This window comes from Leucopleurus acutus (genome assembly GCF_964270905.1).
Source record: "Leucopleurus acutus genome assembly, chromosome: 10".
NCBI classification, from domain to species: Eukaryota; Metazoa; Chordata; class Mammalia; order Artiodactyla; family Delphinidae; genus Leucopleurus; species Leucopleurus acutus.
In genome coordinates, this window is record NC_139153.1 from 6,162,728 (window position 1) to 6,181,124 (window position 18,397).

At 41.8% G+C, this 18,397-nt stretch overlaps 1 protein-coding gene across 2 annotated transcripts in view; it reads left to right on the forward strand.

Moving 5' to 3' along the window:
* VGLL4 (vestigial like family member 4) overlaps positions 1–18,397 on the forward strand; it is a 153,088-nt gene that overhangs the window by 57,525 nt on the left and 77,166 nt on the right. Inside the window, exon 1 of one of the 2 annotated variants that reach the window (XM_082848863.1) lies at positions 14,261–14,691. The exons of the other annotated variant lie outside the window; for it this stretch is intronic. Within the exon in view, the coding sequence (XP_082704989.1) occupies positions 14,610–14,691 (82 nt within the window). The 5' untranslated portion in view covers positions 14,261–14,609. Of the gene's footprint in view, positions 1–14,260; positions 14,692–18,397 lie in introns of those variants that run through there. 2 annotated transcript variants of the gene reach the window in all.

Below are 18,397 nucleotides of genomic sequence, written 5' to 3' on the forward strand. Positions count from 1 at the left end.
CGGTGCTCTGTCAGAAGATGATTGAAAGGTTCGCTTCAGTAAGAGGAAGAAGGGGACTTCCCTGCTGGTCCAGTGGTAAGGAATCCACCTTCCAATGCAGGGGACCACGGGTTTGATCCCTGGTTGGGCAACTAAGATCGCACATGCCGCAGGGCAACTGAGCCTGCCCACCACAGCTACTGAGCTTGCGCGCCTCAACGAGAGAGCCCGTGAGCCACAACTACAGAGCCCATGTGCCCTGGAACCCGTGAGCCACAACTAGAGAGAGAAACGCACACGTCACAACTAGAGAGCAGCTCACATGCCGCAACGAAACATCCTGCATGCCGCAACTAAGACCCAGCGCAGCCAAAAATAAATAGAATAAACAAATAAATACATCTTTAAAAAAAAAAAAGAGGAAGGAGGCTTCTGTTTTGTGTGTCAGCCCTCCAGAGGAAAATGTGTGAGTTACCTTTCCTTGGTGGTTGCAGGTCAAACTAGAAGTGGTTCACAATGAGGTATCACCTCACACTGGGCAGAATGGTATCAAAAAAATATACAAACGATAGATCCTGGACAGGTTGTGGAGAAAAGGGAACCCTCTTGCACTGTTGGTGGGAATGTAAATTGATACAGCCACTATGGAGAACAGTATGGAGATTCCTTAAAAAACTAAAAATAGAACTACCATACGACCCAGCAATCCCACTACTGGGCATATACCCTGAGAAAACCATAATTCAAAAAGATAGGTACTTCCCTGGTAGCGCAGTGGTTAAGAATCCACCTGCCAATGCTGGGGACACGGGTTTGATCCCTGGTCCGGGAAGATCCCACATGCCGCAGAGCAACTAAGCCCGTGCGCCACAAGTACTGACCTTGCACTTTAGAGCCCGTGCTCTGCAACAAGAGAAGCCACCGCAATGAGAAGCCCACGCACCACAACTAAGAGTAGCCCCTGCTCGCTGCAACTGGAGAATGCCCACACACAGAAATGAAGACCCAATGCAGCCAAAAATAAATAAGTAAATAATAAATTAATTAATTAATACTAAATTTATTTAAAAAAGAAAAGAAAGATACATGTACCACAGTGTTCATTGCAGCACTCTTTACAATAGCCAGGACATGGAAGCAACCTAAATGTCCATCAACAGATGAATGGAGAAAGAAGATGTGGCCCATATATACAATGGAATATTACTCAGCCATGAAAAGGAACGAAATTGAGTTGTTTGTAGTGAGGTGGATGGACCTAGAGACTGTCATACAGAGTGAAGTAAGTCAGAAAGAGAAAAACCAAATACTGTATGCTAAGGCATATATATGGAATCTTAAAAAACAGTACTGATGTGACAGGGCAGGAATAAAGACGCAGACGTAGAGAATGGACTTGAGGACACAGGGGAAGGGGAAGCTGGGACGAAGTGAGAGAGTAGCTTTGACATATATACACTACCAGATGTAAAATAGATAGCTAGTGGGAAGCTGCTGCGTAGCACAGGGAGATCAGCTCGGTGCTTTGTGACCACCTAGAGGGGTGGGGTAGGGAGGGTGGGAGGGAGACGCAAGAGGGAGGGGATATGAAGATACATGTATACATATAGCTGATTCACTTTGTTGTACAGCAGAAACTAACACATCATTGTAAAGCAACTATACTCCAATAAAGAAGTGAAAAAAACCAAAAAAAACCCCCAAAACTAGGAGTGGTTCAGCCTGTGCTCCAAGCCGTTTGTACCTTTAGCACGTCTGCAAATAAAGTAAGGCCATTTCGTGGTTGTTCTTGGGAGTAGACACCACTAAGTGTGCAGGTGCAGTGCTGTTCTTACTCGTGTTTCCCTCTCTCTTTTTAAAACTTGTTTTACTGGGGAAATGGGGAAGAGAGAGCAGGAAGAAGCATTTACTTAGATGCCGTGTAAATTGGCATTCCTGCAACGAGGTTCATAATTTTCTTCTTGGCAACTCGCACAGGGCTGTTAGCACAGATATCCTGTCGCGGTGATCCTTGAATAACCAGACTGTTACAGAACACCGATAGGCATTCCGAAGTAATAGGATTATACCTGACACTTTTATGGGTGAAGTGGTCAGGCTCCTTAACCCTCTCGTAACTAGCCTCAACTAGAACTAGAGGCAACTGGTAATTTTAGTTTTTTTCATCCTTTTTTTGGAGAGAAAAGACAGCTCTCTTCTACTTACCCTCGGTGTTCTCCCCCAAAGAAATGTAAAACGGGCACTTGGAGGCCTCTCACAGTTAACTGTTGCTGAAAATGAGCTAAACAATATTCTTCATGTCTATTGTGATAAAAAATGTCTCTCTCTAGTTCTCTCTCTCTTTTTTGCCCTGGAGGGACAGCTCTAATTCACTCTTCACATCCCTTCAGTAACAAAAACCAAAGAGAAACTCATTAGCTCATCCAGAAACAACCATTTCTAAATAATAATCACCATCATTTATTATAAAATATGAAACTATTGAGATTGCAAATGAAAGTGGCAGCCTGAAGTTGGAGGGGGGTGAGGGGCGAAAGAGAAGAGAGGAATTGTCCAGAACCTGAGAATTTTACGGCTGATTCTGATACAGTGGAGGAGGAGGAGAGAAGAGTGTGTCTGTGAAGCGGGGTGGACGGGAGGCGAGGCCTGGGGGTGGTAGTAGACGTGGTGCATCTTGTGTTCCGTCAGCAGAGTAAGTCGTGTCGAGTACTAGACCCTGTTTTTAATGCCATCTTCAGGATGTGCTTTTGTTTCATTTAAGTGATGGGTGAGTAGTCCATGTGAGTTTTGAATATTTGACAGCTTGTAGGGTAAGAATGCTAAATTTAACTGAGCATGCATTATAATCATATTTTTAAAGTTTAAAAAAAAAAAAAAGCTGTGTGCTGATACCTTCACAGGTCCCCTCCGGCTTGAATTAATGCCTCGGGACTGCTGGCCTCTCCTTTCAGAAATCCATGTACTACGGCCTCATTAAGCTGAAGGAAAGGGCTACTAGGACCTTTGTTCCCGCTGCTTTTTTATGGATGCTGTTTCCGTTTGAGGTTCTTGGGGTGGGGCAGGGTGGGGCCGTCTCCTTGTCGGGGCAGGCCCCGCTTCTCCTCGTGGGATACAGGGAAAGACTCATCTTAAGGAAGAATGGTGGCCGTCGTGCCCTACATTTGGGCGCACTTTGTGGTTATGGACCCCTGTGGTAGCCGGGTCTGTGCTGGGCAGGGGAGGTTCGCTCGATCTACCCCTTTTGCGGATGAGGAAACTGAGGCCGGGAGGTAGATCTCCTTGATCACTATCCCTTGATAGTGGGTCCGAGCAGGATAGGACCCTGGTGGTTCTGACTCTGGGTCTGGTGCTCTCGTGCGCTGGGAAGCCAGCATGAGGTGCTGAGAGCTCAGGACGTCAGGGCTCCTCACCCCCTCAGCTTCTAGCGTCTTTCTCCTCCTTTGGGGGAGGGGAGCCACTGCTGTCTGCGCCTGTAGGTGGCCGTGGTCACCTACAGCCCTTTCCTGCTTGGGTTAGTCCCAGGCTCTCCTCTCTCCTTCCCTAGGGTCTGACTCCCTCCCCAGGGCCGTGGTTCCTGTTACTGGGGCCACAGTCGTTGGTAGTTGGCGCTTCCCTGGGAGGCTGGGATGTCGCCCATCTGCTAAGCCTACTTGGAAACCTATGGGGCACATACAGAGAAAAGTAAGGCACAGATCTAACTTTAAAGAGATCACGGCGTGGTGAAGAAGATGAATTTGTTGAAAAAGTTTAGGGTACAGTTCTTACAGGTGCCTGTTAACTTAACATTGCAAATGATCTAGTTTTCATACCTAGTTTTTATTCAGCTGCTTTTTGCAAATCTAGAGTGAAACTCGCCCCTTGCAAGATAAGTCATTGTAGACTTTAAAAACTCTTCTTACTTTTGGTTAAAAGTAAGACCCTGGGTAGAGTGGAAAATCACAGCTTCAGATCCCAGTTCTACCCTCTTTGTGTGAGTTTGGACAAGCTTCTCAGCCTGATATGTTTCCTCATTTATAAAATGGTGAAAGTACCTCCCAGCATTGTTGTGAGGATTTAACAAGAAACAAGATACCTGAGAGAACCTAGCCTCTGCCATGTGCCAGGCCCCACGCCCAGCACGTAGTAAATACCCTTTGTCTTTCTGTTCCTTCAACTTGAGGAAATTGAAGACAGCAGGAAATTGACCTCTTGAGCTGTACCGGCCATCGATTACCTTGATTACATGACTAAGGGGGATGATTCTAACGACCGTCCGCTTAGATAATGGTTCCTTGGCAGCAGCATTACTGCCGTTTTGGTCCCGATAATTCTTCGCTCAGGGAGGCTGTCCTGTGCATTGTAGTGTCTTTGGCAGCATCCCTGGCCTCCATCCACCAGAGGCCCGTGGTACCGCCAAGTTGTGGCAACCAGACATTGCCAAAGGCCCCCTGGGTTGAGGGAAGCAAAATGGTTCTGTTTGAGAGCCAGTGGATAGACCCTTACCCCACTGTTCTGTGTGGTGAATCCTATCCCTCTGCCTCTTAGGAGCATTTAAATGTTTTTCCTCTCGGTCAGAGAAGCGTGAAGTAAAACCACAGTGAGGCTGCTGCACACCTCCCCGTGTAGCAGGAATGAAAAGGTGAAAAAGTGCTGGCCAGGGTGTGGAGCAACCTAAGATCCCATACACGGCCGGCGGGAGTGTAATTGCTACAAAGACTTTGGAAAACTATTTGACAGCATCTACTCAAGCTGAATGTATGCAACAGAAATGCAGTCCATGCTCACCAAAGGCAGAGACTAGAATATTTGTAGCAGCACTATTTATAATATCCTCCAGATAGAAACTACCTAAATGTCCATCAACTGCAGAACGAAGCGTGGTCAGTTAGAGCAATGGAATACTATACAGCCACGAAAAGGAATGATGTTCACCTTCACTTAAAAAGAAGGCTAACATTCATAAACATAATGTTGAGTGCAAGAATCCAGTCACGTAAAGGTACATACCATATGATTCTATTTGTATTAAGTGGTCAAACTAATCTAATGTTCTTAAAAGTTAGGATAGTAGTTACCTCATGGGGTAGTTACTGGAAGGGTGCACAGGTTGGGAGGAAGCATTACAGTTCTATTAAAAAACAGGTGTGTTGTCTGTTTTTTAGACTGGATCCTAGTTGGTTGAAAGGGTGATTCTGGAGGTAGAAAAATGGTGCCTAATGAGTGAAATACTGTGAAGGCAAATTGAACTGCTAGGTGAAGATTGAATCAGAAATTGGGACTGTCAGTGACATTGACCTTCAGATGTTAAATATTTAGGACTTTTCCTCCATTGGACTTCTGTTTTTACCATGGCAGTAAGTGCTAGCCAACCTGGCAAGAATACGTCTGTGGATAATTACAATTGGTGAGAATGTGAATATCAGAATAATATTTTATTTATGAAGGTTCTTTGAACAGGATTTACTGAACTAAATTGTCTGCAATAATGAAAACCACTAAAATAATCATTTTTGTTAATAAGGAAACATTTGTTTCAAGCATATAAGGCACTAGTTTAAAACTAGTAAGTTATAGTGTTTTGCAAGATATTTCTCCTTTCTTGGGAATGCTAATTAATTATATTTCCTTCCCCAGTGCTGATTTATTTAAAATATCAATCCTAGTCTGAACTTTTAAATACTATTTTTATCTTAAATTCATGTTAGTAAAGCAGATTTCCTATTCACTCATTTGATATCAAGAGAATTGATTTTGTTAGGATTTTTTTAATTTTTGCAAAGTTTCATGAGAGTGGAACTGTTTGTTAAAAGAGATTCACTGTGACTTTTTAAGTTAAGTAAGAGGCTTATTGTGTTTGAACTCAGGTGAGAAATTAGGCAGTTTGCTTTCCCAAAATTGTCTTTGCAGTTTAAAATTCACCCTTAGAGGGTGCTGTTGTATTGAAAGTTTAAATCTTTGCTTTGAAGAACCATTTTAAGTTTTTTAAAAAGTACATCTATTTGTGTTAAAATCCCATTATATTATAGCACATAATCTAGTTATACTTAATGGAACTTGAGAGTGTTTTAGCTTAGAAATGTTACTATTTTATAAACAATAAAAGTCAAGACATGGGGCTTCCCTGGTGGCGCAGTGGTTGAGAGTCCGCCTGCCGATGCAAGGGACACGGGTTCGTGCCCCCGGTCTGGGAAGATCCCACATGCCGCGGAGCGGCTGGGCCCGTGTGCCGTGGCCACTGAGCCTGCGCGTCCGGAGCCTGTGCTCCGCAACGGGAGAGGCCACAACAGTGAGAGGCCTGCGTACCGCAAAAAAAAGAGAAAAAAGTCAAGACATACTGCTTAATGGCATTTGCTTTTGTGAAAAATTTGAGAAAATACTGTATTTTTCATCGTCATTTCAGTGTGAGCAACTCCAAATTAGAGAAATAAGCAATGTTTTGTGATATATTTAGGAATTCTTTCCTTGACAGAAAATGTAAAAAACACAGAGAACTTAATAGCTATTCAGGTTTACATCCTTGATACTTGAGGCATTTGAAAATTGTTTTGTTTTGGTTTCTTCTTTGATTCAACAGGTACACTGTTGAAGACCTACTGTGTACAAAACAGTCTTTATAATCACGTAGAGGAGAGATACATAAATCATCTCGTAGTCTGCCTTGTTTTAGAATTAAGTGCAGTGTAAACCTAAAATACAGTGGACTCATAAAGAGATTAATCCTAGCTAATGGAGTTCTTGTGAAAGGTGGGGTTTTAGCTGAGCTTTTGAGGAGCCACAGAACTTTGCATTGTAAACAATATTTAAAAGAAAAAGTTTCGTTCCTTAAGTCTTCTTTCTACCACTCAGTGCTAAGTTTGTTTTCACCTAAACCCTCTTCTATGCTTTCCTTCTCTTACAACCTTGTCTTAGTAATTAAGGTAATATAAAAAAGTGAGAGTGCCTTGACCAATGAGGTATTTAACAAACATTATCATCACCATTGTTGCTGTTACTGTTCATATTATACTGAAGAATGTGCCCATAGATTGCAGTGGGGTCTAGAGATGCTCTTAAACATGGCACTTCTGCACATCCAACTTTTTGGTTAGTTGATAATGTAGATCAAGTTACAGGCAGACTTAACTTCCTTCCTTTGGTATGGTTTTTGATTATCAGTCACATATCAGGTTAAAGTGATTTGAAAAAATAAATGTGTGGTAAGGAGAAAAATAAACTTAAAAATGAAAGCATTAGTTAAATATATTGGTTACTTAGCATCCTGGAAAGAAGAGGGCAGTTGAATCCATTGGGGGGGACCAAGCAGCCCTGTAGGGTTATTTACCTTTCCTGGTGTCTGTGAAAAAATAATTGTTAGACTTAACATTAATATATTCCTTGCTTGGCAAGTGTGCTAATGAAAGCATTTTGTTTTATTTCTTTATTTAAATTTTATTTATTTATTTATTTTGCGGTACACGGGCCTCTCACTGTTGTGGCCTCTCCCGTTGCGGGAGCACAGGCTCCGGACACGCAGGCTCAGCGGCCATGGCTCACGGGCCCAGCCGCTCCGCGGCACGTGGGATCTTCCCGGACTGGGGCACGAACCCGTGTCCCCTGCATCGGCAGGCGGACTCTCAACCACTGCGCCACCAGGGAAGCCCTAAATTTTATTTATTTATGTATTTATTTGTGGCTGCGTTGGGTCTTTGTTGCCGCATGCGGGCTTTCTCTAGTTGTGGAGAGCAGGGGCTACTCTTCATTGTGGTGCGTGGGCTTCTCATTGTGGTGGCTTCTCTTGTTGCGGAGCACGGGCTCTAGGCGTTTGGCCTTCAGTAGTTGTGGCACAGGGGCTCAGTAGTTGTGGCACACGGGCTTAGTTGCTCCGCGGCATGTGGGATCTTTTTGGACCAGGGCTCGAACCCGTGTCCCCTGCATTGGCAGGTGGATTCTTAACCACTGCACCACCAGGGAAGTCCCAGCATTTTATCTTTTAATAAGTGTCTCGAGAGTGATTTTGATCATTTGGCTTTTATGAAGCAGCTCACAGTTTTGCTGATTCTATTCTAAACTGGTAGTCAGCTCTCTAGCAAGTAGAACCATTTAACCTAGTAATTAGCCTGGGCTTCCTACTGTCATCATTTTGCCATCATTATTCCATAAAGATGTTGAGACGCTGCCATAATGAACATTTATGGAGCCCTTATTTTATACTGTGGGGAGCTTTATACCAAGAACTGAAGCTTAGTTTTCCTTTTCTCCAAAGCTTATGGTCTAGTTTGGGGAATTGTTACTAATACATGAAATAATTAGTAAGTAATAGAAGACAAAAGCATATGCATACATGTCTACATTCTCTGAAAGTTTAAAGTACAGGGAGTTTCTCCTTGTAGACTGTTTTCCTTAGCCCCCCAGTTTTACTGAGATACAATTGACATACACCGCCGTATTGTAGACTGTTCTTTAGGACAGATACCTCATTATAAACATCTTTAAATCTTACAGAGTTCTAAATAAATGTTTGGAATTTTTAAATCTTTAGCTGTTAAATCCTAATGAAAAGGACATTTCACGGTGTTCAAAAATTAGATATAAATGATCCATTGCTTATGCCTCACCAGGGCATATTTTCTCATATGTCCCTGCTTTTTAAAAAGTGAGGACCTTCCTTCACCCTCACATTGATTATATAAGGAATATAGTCTTTGCAGGTAAATTAGAGACACAGGAAAATGTAAAAAATGCCTACCCCTCCAAGACAAGCACTGTTAACATTTTGGTATGCTTTCCAATCATTTATTTATTTTTATTTATTTTATTCCTTTTCTTTTTTTTTCTTGTTTTTCATTTTAAATTAATTTTTATTGGAGTATAGTTGCTTTACAATGCTGTGCTAGTTTCTGCTGTACAGCAAAGTGAATCAACTACAGCTATACATATATCCCCTGTTTTTTGGATTTCCTTCCCATTTAGGTCACCACAGAGCACTGAGTAGAGTTCCCTGTGCTATACAGTAGGTTCTCATTAGTAATCTGTTTTATACACGGTGGTGTGTATATGTCAATCCCAATCTCCCAATTCATCCCACCCTCCCCTTCCCCCCGGGTATCCATATGTCCATTCTCTAAGTCTGTGTCTCTATTTCTGCTTTGCAGATAAGTTCATCTGTATCATTTTTCTAGATTCCACATATAAGAGGTATTACACGATATTTGTTTTTCTCTCTCTGACTTACTTCACTCTGTATGACAGTCTCTAGGTCCATCCACGTCTCTGCAAATTGCACAGTTTCGTTGCTTTTTATGGCCGAGTGATATTCCATTGTGTGTATGTACCACATCTTTATCCATTCTTCTATTGATGGACATTTAGGTTGCTTCCATGTCCTGTCTACTGTAAATGGTGCTTCATTGAACATTGGGGTGCATGTATCTTTCTGAATTATTGTTTTCTCTAGTACAGTCTTTTAAATGCATGTGTGTGTATATTTCTTTCTGCATATGTGTGTATACTTATAAATACATAAGCAAAATTGTTTAGTGTACATACTATTTTTATATTTTTTATTTGCTTGTTTTCACTTAACATATGTAGTTCCATTAGCATACGTTTTGAGTATATCATTTTCTCCTGTCATTTTTTATATATATATATATATATATATATATATATTTTTTTTTTTTTTTTTTTTTTTTTTTGGTGGTACGCAGGCCTCTCACTGTTGTGGCCTCTCCCGTTGCGGAGCACAGGCTCCAGACATACAGGCTCAGCGGCCATGGCTCATGGGCCTAGCCGCTCCATGGCATGTGGGATCTTCCCGGACCGGGGCACGAACCCGTGTCCCCTGCATCGGCAGGTGGACTCTCAACCACTGCGCCACCAGGGAAGCCCCTGTCATTATATTTTTTAGAAGGAATTATAATGGTTGCATACTATTCTGTCATTGATATACCACAGTTTTCATTCATTCCCTTATTTTTGGACTTTTAGGTTTTCAAATTTTCATTATTATAAATAGAAGCATGATAAGCATCTTTATGTAATTCTTTGACCAAATCTTATTATTTTCTTAAAGCAGAGTTCTAGAACTAGAGTCCAGAGCAAGGAAAGGATGTGAACATTTTCAGCACTACAGACAGCTTGATGTGTATGTTGACTGCTTTGTAGAAAGGCATGGACTGCTTACACTTTTACTAGCAGTGACACAAATTCCAATGGCAGCTCACCTCACCAGCATTAAATAAGATTGAAATGCTTTCTCTTTTTGTTAATTTGGCAGGTAGAGAATCACTTAATTGTTTTTAATTTGTATTTTTTCTATTTTTAATGAGGTTGAATAGGCTTGTTTTTAAGAAAAAAATTTAAAGTGTATTTATTTTATCTTTTATTTGTTTATATTTTGGGCCATGCTGCGTGGCTTGCGGGATCTTCCGCGCGACCAGGGCTCGAACTTGTGCCCCCTGCAGTGGAAGCGTGGAGTCTTAACCACTGGACCGCCAGGGGAGTCCCTCGAATAGGCTTTTTAAAACTGTATTTGGCCATTTGTTTCTCATGTTCTTTGCTCATTTAAAAATAATTTAGATTAATTTTTTTCTTATTTTCTCTTCTTTAATGTTTATATACCAAGAACATTCATCCTTCATCCACCATGGTATATGTCACAAATATATTCTTCTGCTTTGCCTCTCTACTTGGTTTTGGTGTTTTCAGATGTACGAAACATAAAATTTGTATATTCAGTCAAATTCTACAGTAGTTTCCTCTGTGACTTCTTTCTTTGATTTAATTCTTCTTCAGGCTTAGAAAATGTTTCCCTATTCCGAATTAGATAGTCTGAACATTTTCTTACAGTTTTTAAGGTTTTTACTATGTGACAATATCTGCTTCATTTTTCTTATTCTCTTTCCAGTTCCACCCCCAAAATGTTCTTTGCCTTATTTATTTGTTTTATTTTATTGAAGTAGAGTTCATTTACAATGTTGTGTTAGTTTCAGGTATACAGTAAAGTGATTCAGTTATATGTGTACATATATATAGGTATATATATGATTCTTCTTCAGGTTCTTTCCCATATAGGTTATTACAAAATATCAAGTATAGTTTCCTATGCTATACCGTAGCTTTATGTTTTAAATATCTGATAGATCAAATTTCTTCATCCAAAAAAACCCAACTTTCTACCTGATTTTTTTTTTTTTTTGGTGGATAAAATTTAGAACCATCCTTCCAGTTTCCTTAAGAAGAATTCTGTTGGTAGTTTAATTATGACAGTGTTAGTCTGTGAATGAACTTGAGAAGCACTGACATTTTCCAGCGCTTGGAGTTTTTCGCTGGGTATGTTGACCATAACCTGAAGCCTGATCAGAATCTACATGAGTTTTCCTCAGATGTGAGGACTTGTGTCCCCAGAAGATTCTGACAGAATCCAGTTGGAGAAACGTTGAGTTAGATAATCTGGTATGTGCTGGGAGTAGGGAGGGGGAGATGGAGAGTCTGCCTTTGAGGTGTTTTCATCTTAGAGATTGGATTCAACAGGAATTTATTGATGGCCTGCCGTGTGTCAGGCTCCTGCCAGACCAACCCTGCAGAGGTATAGAAGGCATAGCCCTTGCTCCTAAAGCCTGGACGTGCATAGGATGGAAGCATGTTGGTGGGCAAATGATGGTACAGGCCTGGGAGTGAGGACTCAGAGGGACGGGGGTCCCACAGGACAAAGGAGACGTGTGCCAAGTCCTGAAGGAAGAATGGGTGTTTGCTGGGAGAGAGGCTGGAAAAGTCTTGCACAAAGAGGGAGCGTGTGCACTGAGACATGAAATAATTTGGTTTTCGAGAGTAACTGTAGGTAGTTCACTGCTTGAAGCGGAAGGTGGACGATGTGGGGAGCTGTGATAGGATAGGTCCAGCCGCAGGGACTGGCAGCCCTGCGGAGTCGGCAGGTGTGGCCGCCACCCTTCAGGGCGGGGCTTCTCAGACTGCCTGCCTGGAAGATTTACAGGACCTAAGATGACTCTGTCAAATTGCTGTCAAAGTTTCTACCTGTTCACTCTCCTCGTCTGTAGCTCTAAGTAGGACCACAGTAGCGTCCAGATTAGTGGGAAACACGCGGTGGGGGCTGGGGATTTTATTTTCCCTCTGCTCATTGCAAACACAGGTCAAGGTGTACCTGTGGGCCTGTGCCCACATGGGTGGTTGCCTCTTGGAGAGTGAAAACTACATTGTAAGTGACACTGAGTCATTAAAGGGAAGTTACTAAATATTTTACTCATATCGTTACCACTGGATTGTTTGGATCTGGTTAAATCACTGAACTTTAAAAAGAAAACTTCCCTTCTCGAAATAAGGTGTGTAAAATGAAGTATCTGAAGGCAGGTGATTTTTTTCCCTCTGAGATAAAAGCGGTGGTTCTCAATCTTGGGCGCATGTTAGAATCGCCTGGGACTCTTTAAAATCGATCCCAACACTGGGCCCCACCCCCTCAGATTATTTTGGGGTGTACCCACAGCCTCAGGATTTTTAAAAACTCCACACTGGTTCTAGGGTGCAGCCAGCTTTCTCCCGTATGGGGTGTGCTAATGACTCATAACGTTTTCTGATTGAGAACTTACGTCAAAGAATGTAGCACAGTAATTGTTCTCCACAACCAGCTGGGTAATTGAATTTGAACCAAAACTATCAGTTGAACTTGAATCTGTACCTAAAGATATTAAGATTAAGTACAATAATATATATTAGGTGCTGTAAGAGTTTTCTTCTGACCCTCCCCGTCAAGTACCATCAAGTATTTTAATTACAATTGATGGTGTACATGCCTTTCAGTATAGCTTATTCAGATTCTAGAATATGTAATCTAGCATTAATAAATAGCCTTGTAAACTAAAGCTTGTGAGATCTCGATTTTTCTGTTGCCTCCTTCACCTGCTGCTATGCCAGTTACTCCTATTGCAGCAGGGACGGCAGCAGTATTGGGTGTTGTATTTATCTCCAAATAGGATTCAATTAGAACAACTTGTCGTGAACGTGCCTGTTACCCAAAATGCAACTGCTGATCTTTTAACATATAAGCCCTTGAAATTATTTATCCAGTTCTTATTTTAGAGTATTACAATGTCCAGTCTTGGTCTACAGTATAGCACACCCCTTGGTATTTTCTAAATCTCCAAATAGCATACAATAGTATTAGCATAGAAACACCTCCTGTGGTGAATTACTAGTCTATTCATGGTGCCAAAAGCTAGGTGCCACCTCCAAAGAGAAAACGATTTTTTCCCCTTTATTTTGCCAGTGTGTTCTTCACGTGCTGAAGATTCTGAACTTTCAGTGATTTACGGACTCAGTAAATAGCTTTTGGGCACCACTTGTGCTGGATGTTGGAGATGTGAAGTTTAAGGCCCAGGTCCTTACAGTAAGACGTGATGTGCTGGCATGCTGTTCTGTTAGCCTCTAAAACACAGAGGGGACAGCTTTCCTATGTGCAAAGTGAAAATAATTTTATCCCTCCCGCCCATCGTGTCAGGTAGGCTTCGTGTTTGGGATATGTAGTCTTACTTCCTTAAACTCTCTCTCTTTCTCTTTCTCTCTTCCTGTTTCTCCTTATCTTTCTCTCTCCCTCTTCCCCTCCTTATTTTTTAGAAGGTTTTAAGGGAATAACACACTCTAAAAGTAGTTCTACCAACTATTTTGGGAGCCATATACCATTATTTAATCCCTCTGAGCCCCAGTTTCCGCTGCTGTAAAAAGGTGATACCATCCCTGACGTGTTTATGTGAGTTGTTATGAGAATTATGAGAGAAGTTATATGTAACATGACATTGAAATTTTAAATATACAGTTAAAGTGTAAATGGACCTTGTAAAACGACTTTTAAAAGAGAAGGAAGGAAAGAAAAGAAATATGTGGTATATGTACCACAGCAAAGCACTGTGGGTTTCTGAAACCCAAAAGTGAAGCTACACCAGAGTTAAATTCCATGGAAGTTTGCTTCCATGATGGATTTTTGACTTTGTACTCAGCTCCTGAAAAAGCGACTTCCTGGGTTTTCTCTTCCCTCCTCCGGTTTTGCAGCGGCAGGGCTGCTTCCTGTCAAGAGCAGCTCTGCCCCGGCCCCTCCTGCAGACTCTCCACCTCCTCCTTCTCTTTCTTTCAAACACTTAGTACATTTAGAGCCTGATCTTGTGCAGAAAACATCCCTGACATGTGAAGAGCCCCGAGGATTCAGTGAGCATGCTCCGCGCTCCCTCCCGCTGGGAAGAGGAAGCTCGTCCACATACGAGTCATTCCAGGCATAGTCGGCGTGTCAGCGCAGTGAACTCGCAGCGGGCTGTGAGCGGCGCGAGCGCGGCTTTGTCCTAGGAAATGGGCTTCGGGTTTTCCTTCCTTGCTCCTTTCTTACGTCGAAGAAAGACCCGTAAAGACTTCTGAAACGATTTTTAAATGTTCCATTGAGGATCCAGGACGTATACCGTCTGCCCACGAACCCTTGAAGGGTTTTCTGCAAGTTCGATTTTGTGTGCGTCTTTTTTTTTTTTTTTCATTTTACTTTGGTTTGACCCGAGGCCGGGCCTCCGTCTTTGTGAAGTTTAAGAGAAGAGCCAGGAGCTGCTCAGCACTAGTTGATTTTGGAAACGTACTTTTTCGGGGCGAAAGCAAAGAGCTGGTTTTCTGTGCTAGCCCAATAAATGCTATTTATGAAGATGGACCTGTTGAACTACCAGTACTTGGACAAGATGAACAACAACATCGGGATTCTGTGCTATGAAGGTAGATGTTCCCTTCTAGAAACTGCTGCCCTATTGCTTGGGTCAAGGCCACTCCTCCTTTCCGGTTCTCATTGCCTTCTGTGCATTTTGTTCTCTTTCTTGAGACTTTAGGATGCTTTGAAAGGCAAGCGGTTCTTAGGTACTGTTTTCAGGACAAAGTTTGTTGTTTGTATCTTAGCCTTCAGGGGTTACAGTGGAGGTGGGGGCGGGGCAGGGGCGGGGAGGTGGGAAAATATACATTGTTAAAAGTTTGCTTTATGCTTGCAACACACTCACTCCTCACATTTTAAACTCTTTTAAATTGTATTTCTTTTTTGATTTCTGTTGGTGTTTTCTTTAGAGGAGGAACTTCTGGACCCAAGTAAAAAGTTAAACATGCCAGGTTTTCTCTCTCTCTCTCTCTCTTTTTTTTTTTTTTTTGCTTTCATACTTACACTATCTACGTACAGTATTCCTGTTGTAGTCCAACAGCCAGCAAGAACTTTGGATTTTCACGTAGAGGGGAACAGAAAGTTACAGTGCGTTTTTGTGTTCAAGAGCGATTGTCCCAAACAATGAAGAATTTTTCTATTCAGTTTGGGGGCCTGGAAGGGCACCCATGTCACAGAGCACAGACTGGCCCTTTGTCTGATTTCCCGTTTCCTGTACAGCTCTGGGAGAGTTCTGACATTGAAGGATGTTCCTTCCACACTCCTGTCCCTTGTGGAAGTGATTGCACAACCCACCAACCAGAAAGCTAAATTAAAAAACAAAAACAAAAAAACAACTCGGAAATCTTATCACTTATTACCTCCTACTAAACCATGAGGTATTTCCCCACTGCCCTGTAGTATTTCAAGCTGTCTCTATTAGTAGTAAGAAGAGAAAAAGGGAATTTCTTAATCCAACATTATCTACGTGCGATTTGAAAAAGTGGTAATGGTCTGAGTCTGAGTAGCTGGAGACACATCTCCGGGGGAATTCAGCTTGGCAGGGGAAGTGTTTTTTGTTTAACCACATACAAATCAAGGAGACATCTCCCTTCTGATTCAGCAGAAGTTTCCATGTCTCTGCCTATAGTGAACTGAACATTGCTCTAGAAAGAGAAAACATGGAAGAAACTTGGGAGGGTGAGCCGATCCACTTGTATTTTTCGTGTAGAAACTTTAGCCCTGTTGCCCAAGCAGTCAAAAACTTACCCTTTCCCCTTCAAGGAAAAAATCTCATTCTTGGTTTTATTTAACTTTGTGGATGAGAATCTCATATTTAAAGTAGTCTTTTTTTTTTTTTTTTTTTTTAATCCTGCTTGTTCCAGGAATGCGAATTTTGGTGAATTGCTTTCTTTGAATCTGCTGCTTTAGGTATCATCCTGTTTCTAAAGTCACTCATTTAAAAGGCAGACTTTTTTTTTTACATCTTTATTGAAGTATAATTGCTTTACAATGTTGTGTTAGTTTCTGCTGTACAACAAAGTGAATCAGCTATACGTATCCAAATACTCCTGTATCCCCTGCCTCTGGAGCCTCCCTCCACCCTCCCTATTCCCACCCCTCTAAGTGTCATAAAGCACCGAGCTGATCTCCCTGTGCTGTGCAGCTGCTTCCCACTAGCTATCTTATTTTACATTTGGTAGTGTATGTATGTCAGTGCTACTCTCTCACTTCGTCCCAGCTTCCCCTTCCCGTCCCCCCTGTGTCCTCAAGTCCGTTTTAGAGTGGTCTAAGCAGCAAGCCACCAGGCGTGTTTCCTGTGAAATGAACATTGCAGTTAGTTTAAAAGAATTTTTTTTCAGTGAACAAGAAACTGAAAACTTTTAAGGCACTTTCTGTTGGATTGTCTTTGTCATTGAGTACTAAGATATTTTCAGAATAAAACAAAGCCTAATAATCAGCCTGAGAGGGGAATATAGGGATTATTAGGAAATTGATACCACGTTAATTTTTTGTGTCTGCAGGTGGTGAGGAAAAGCTTACGGAAAGCTTGTCCAGGTTGATCTGTTGTTTAGTAGGTACCATACACGAGAGTGGTCTTCTAGGCTCCCTCCTTAATTGGGAGGAAGAAACTTTGATTCTGAAAGTTGAGTAGATGTGTGGGATGATGTGCTGTAGTCTGTTTGGTTTAAACATCTGCTGCTATTTTCCTTATTATGAAAGTTAACATTACTTTAACACCAAAATAAATACACAGGAAATGAAGAAAAGCACAGCAAAATCTGAGTGGTGTTTATAGTGGGCTGTTTATGTCCTAGTGGTTTTCTCAGTGTAAACATTGCACACATCTGCTCTGAACTCAAAAGGGTGTTTAGAAGATGGGCATAAATCTTAGATGGGATTTTTTTGGGGGGGGGTAAGAAAAGTTGGAATAGTTATTGTTCCTTTTAAGTCCAGCACTTTGAGAGTATTCGTATTAAATCTATCAGCTCACCAGCATTCCAGGGAAGTTATTTGCAAAACGGAATGTACAGTTGGTGGGCAGTGTTTGATTTCACTTAGGGCCCAGGCATGTTTCACGTCTCTTAAAAATAAGGGACAAAATAGTTTTCTGAATTTTTAGTCTTAAGAAGGTAAGATGTTGATGGTCAATTATTCTCTAGGTTAGTTATACTGTTTTCCTTATTTGTATTAGAGCTCTACTCCACAAAATAAACCATGTGTCTGCGCCATCTTTCCTCAGCCTCTCTAGGAACTTATACACAAATAGGTCTTTTTTAGCCAATTCTCTCATAGCCTACAAGGTCTTCCTAAAACCCCACATTTAGGGTAGACTCCAGATGGCTTAGATATGGACTCTCTGCTGGGTGTCTGCTCCTGACTTTCACCATAGAAATCCACAAGCATAATTGAAAAGAGAATTAAGGAAAAAAAATGAACCACAAATAGATTTGGGGTGGGGACCTTTTGGGATAGGAGAAGATGATTGGCAAAGGGCAGGAAGAATCTGCGTTTGGCTAACTTATGGAAACTAACTACCTTCATTGGTGATAAGCCAGTTAGCAGAACTCTGCTTGGGTATTAATGTGTCTTTTCAAAAGTCTCTGGTTTATTACTGAAATTCTCAACAGTTAGCCAGTTCATCATTCATCACCCTTCCTACCATATGTTCAAATTATACCCACTTGAATCCCAGTATTGCCTCTATCTCCTTGAAAAGGAGCCTTCATTTTTTCCCCTCTGAACTCCTGAGAATGCGCCACTAATAGACCGAAAGCCTCATGAAGGCGGGGCTTTGTCTTGGTCACTGTATCCCTGAGTCCTGGCACAGTGCCTGGTGTGGCTCTCAGGAAGTGGTGGACTCAGAAATCAATGAAATCTCTCTGTCGGCAGCTGTGGTCGCTGCTGTATAATTTAGCACTTAATTTTATACTGTCTCATGTTCTCTAATTATCTAATTATTGCAGAGCTATCCAGGGCCTTAGATATAGCTAATACATTTGCCTTGTTTTTGCCAAGAAAACTGAGACCTAGAGAGGTAACTTGTCTGTCCGAGTTTATTCAGAAAGTTTGTGACAGAATTGAATGGAGGAGCAAAGTGGTTTCAGTTAGTCTGTGATTCTTCTATACCGCACCACCTCTCCAAAATTATTTGATGTCTTGCCTCCTTAATTAATCATCACCTCCTTGATGTTAGGGGCCATGCTCTGTCCCAGGGACCTTCACAGCCCGCAGCACAGGGACAGCATCTTGGATCACGATGCACAGCTGAGTCTGACCTGGATTCTTCTTTGCTCT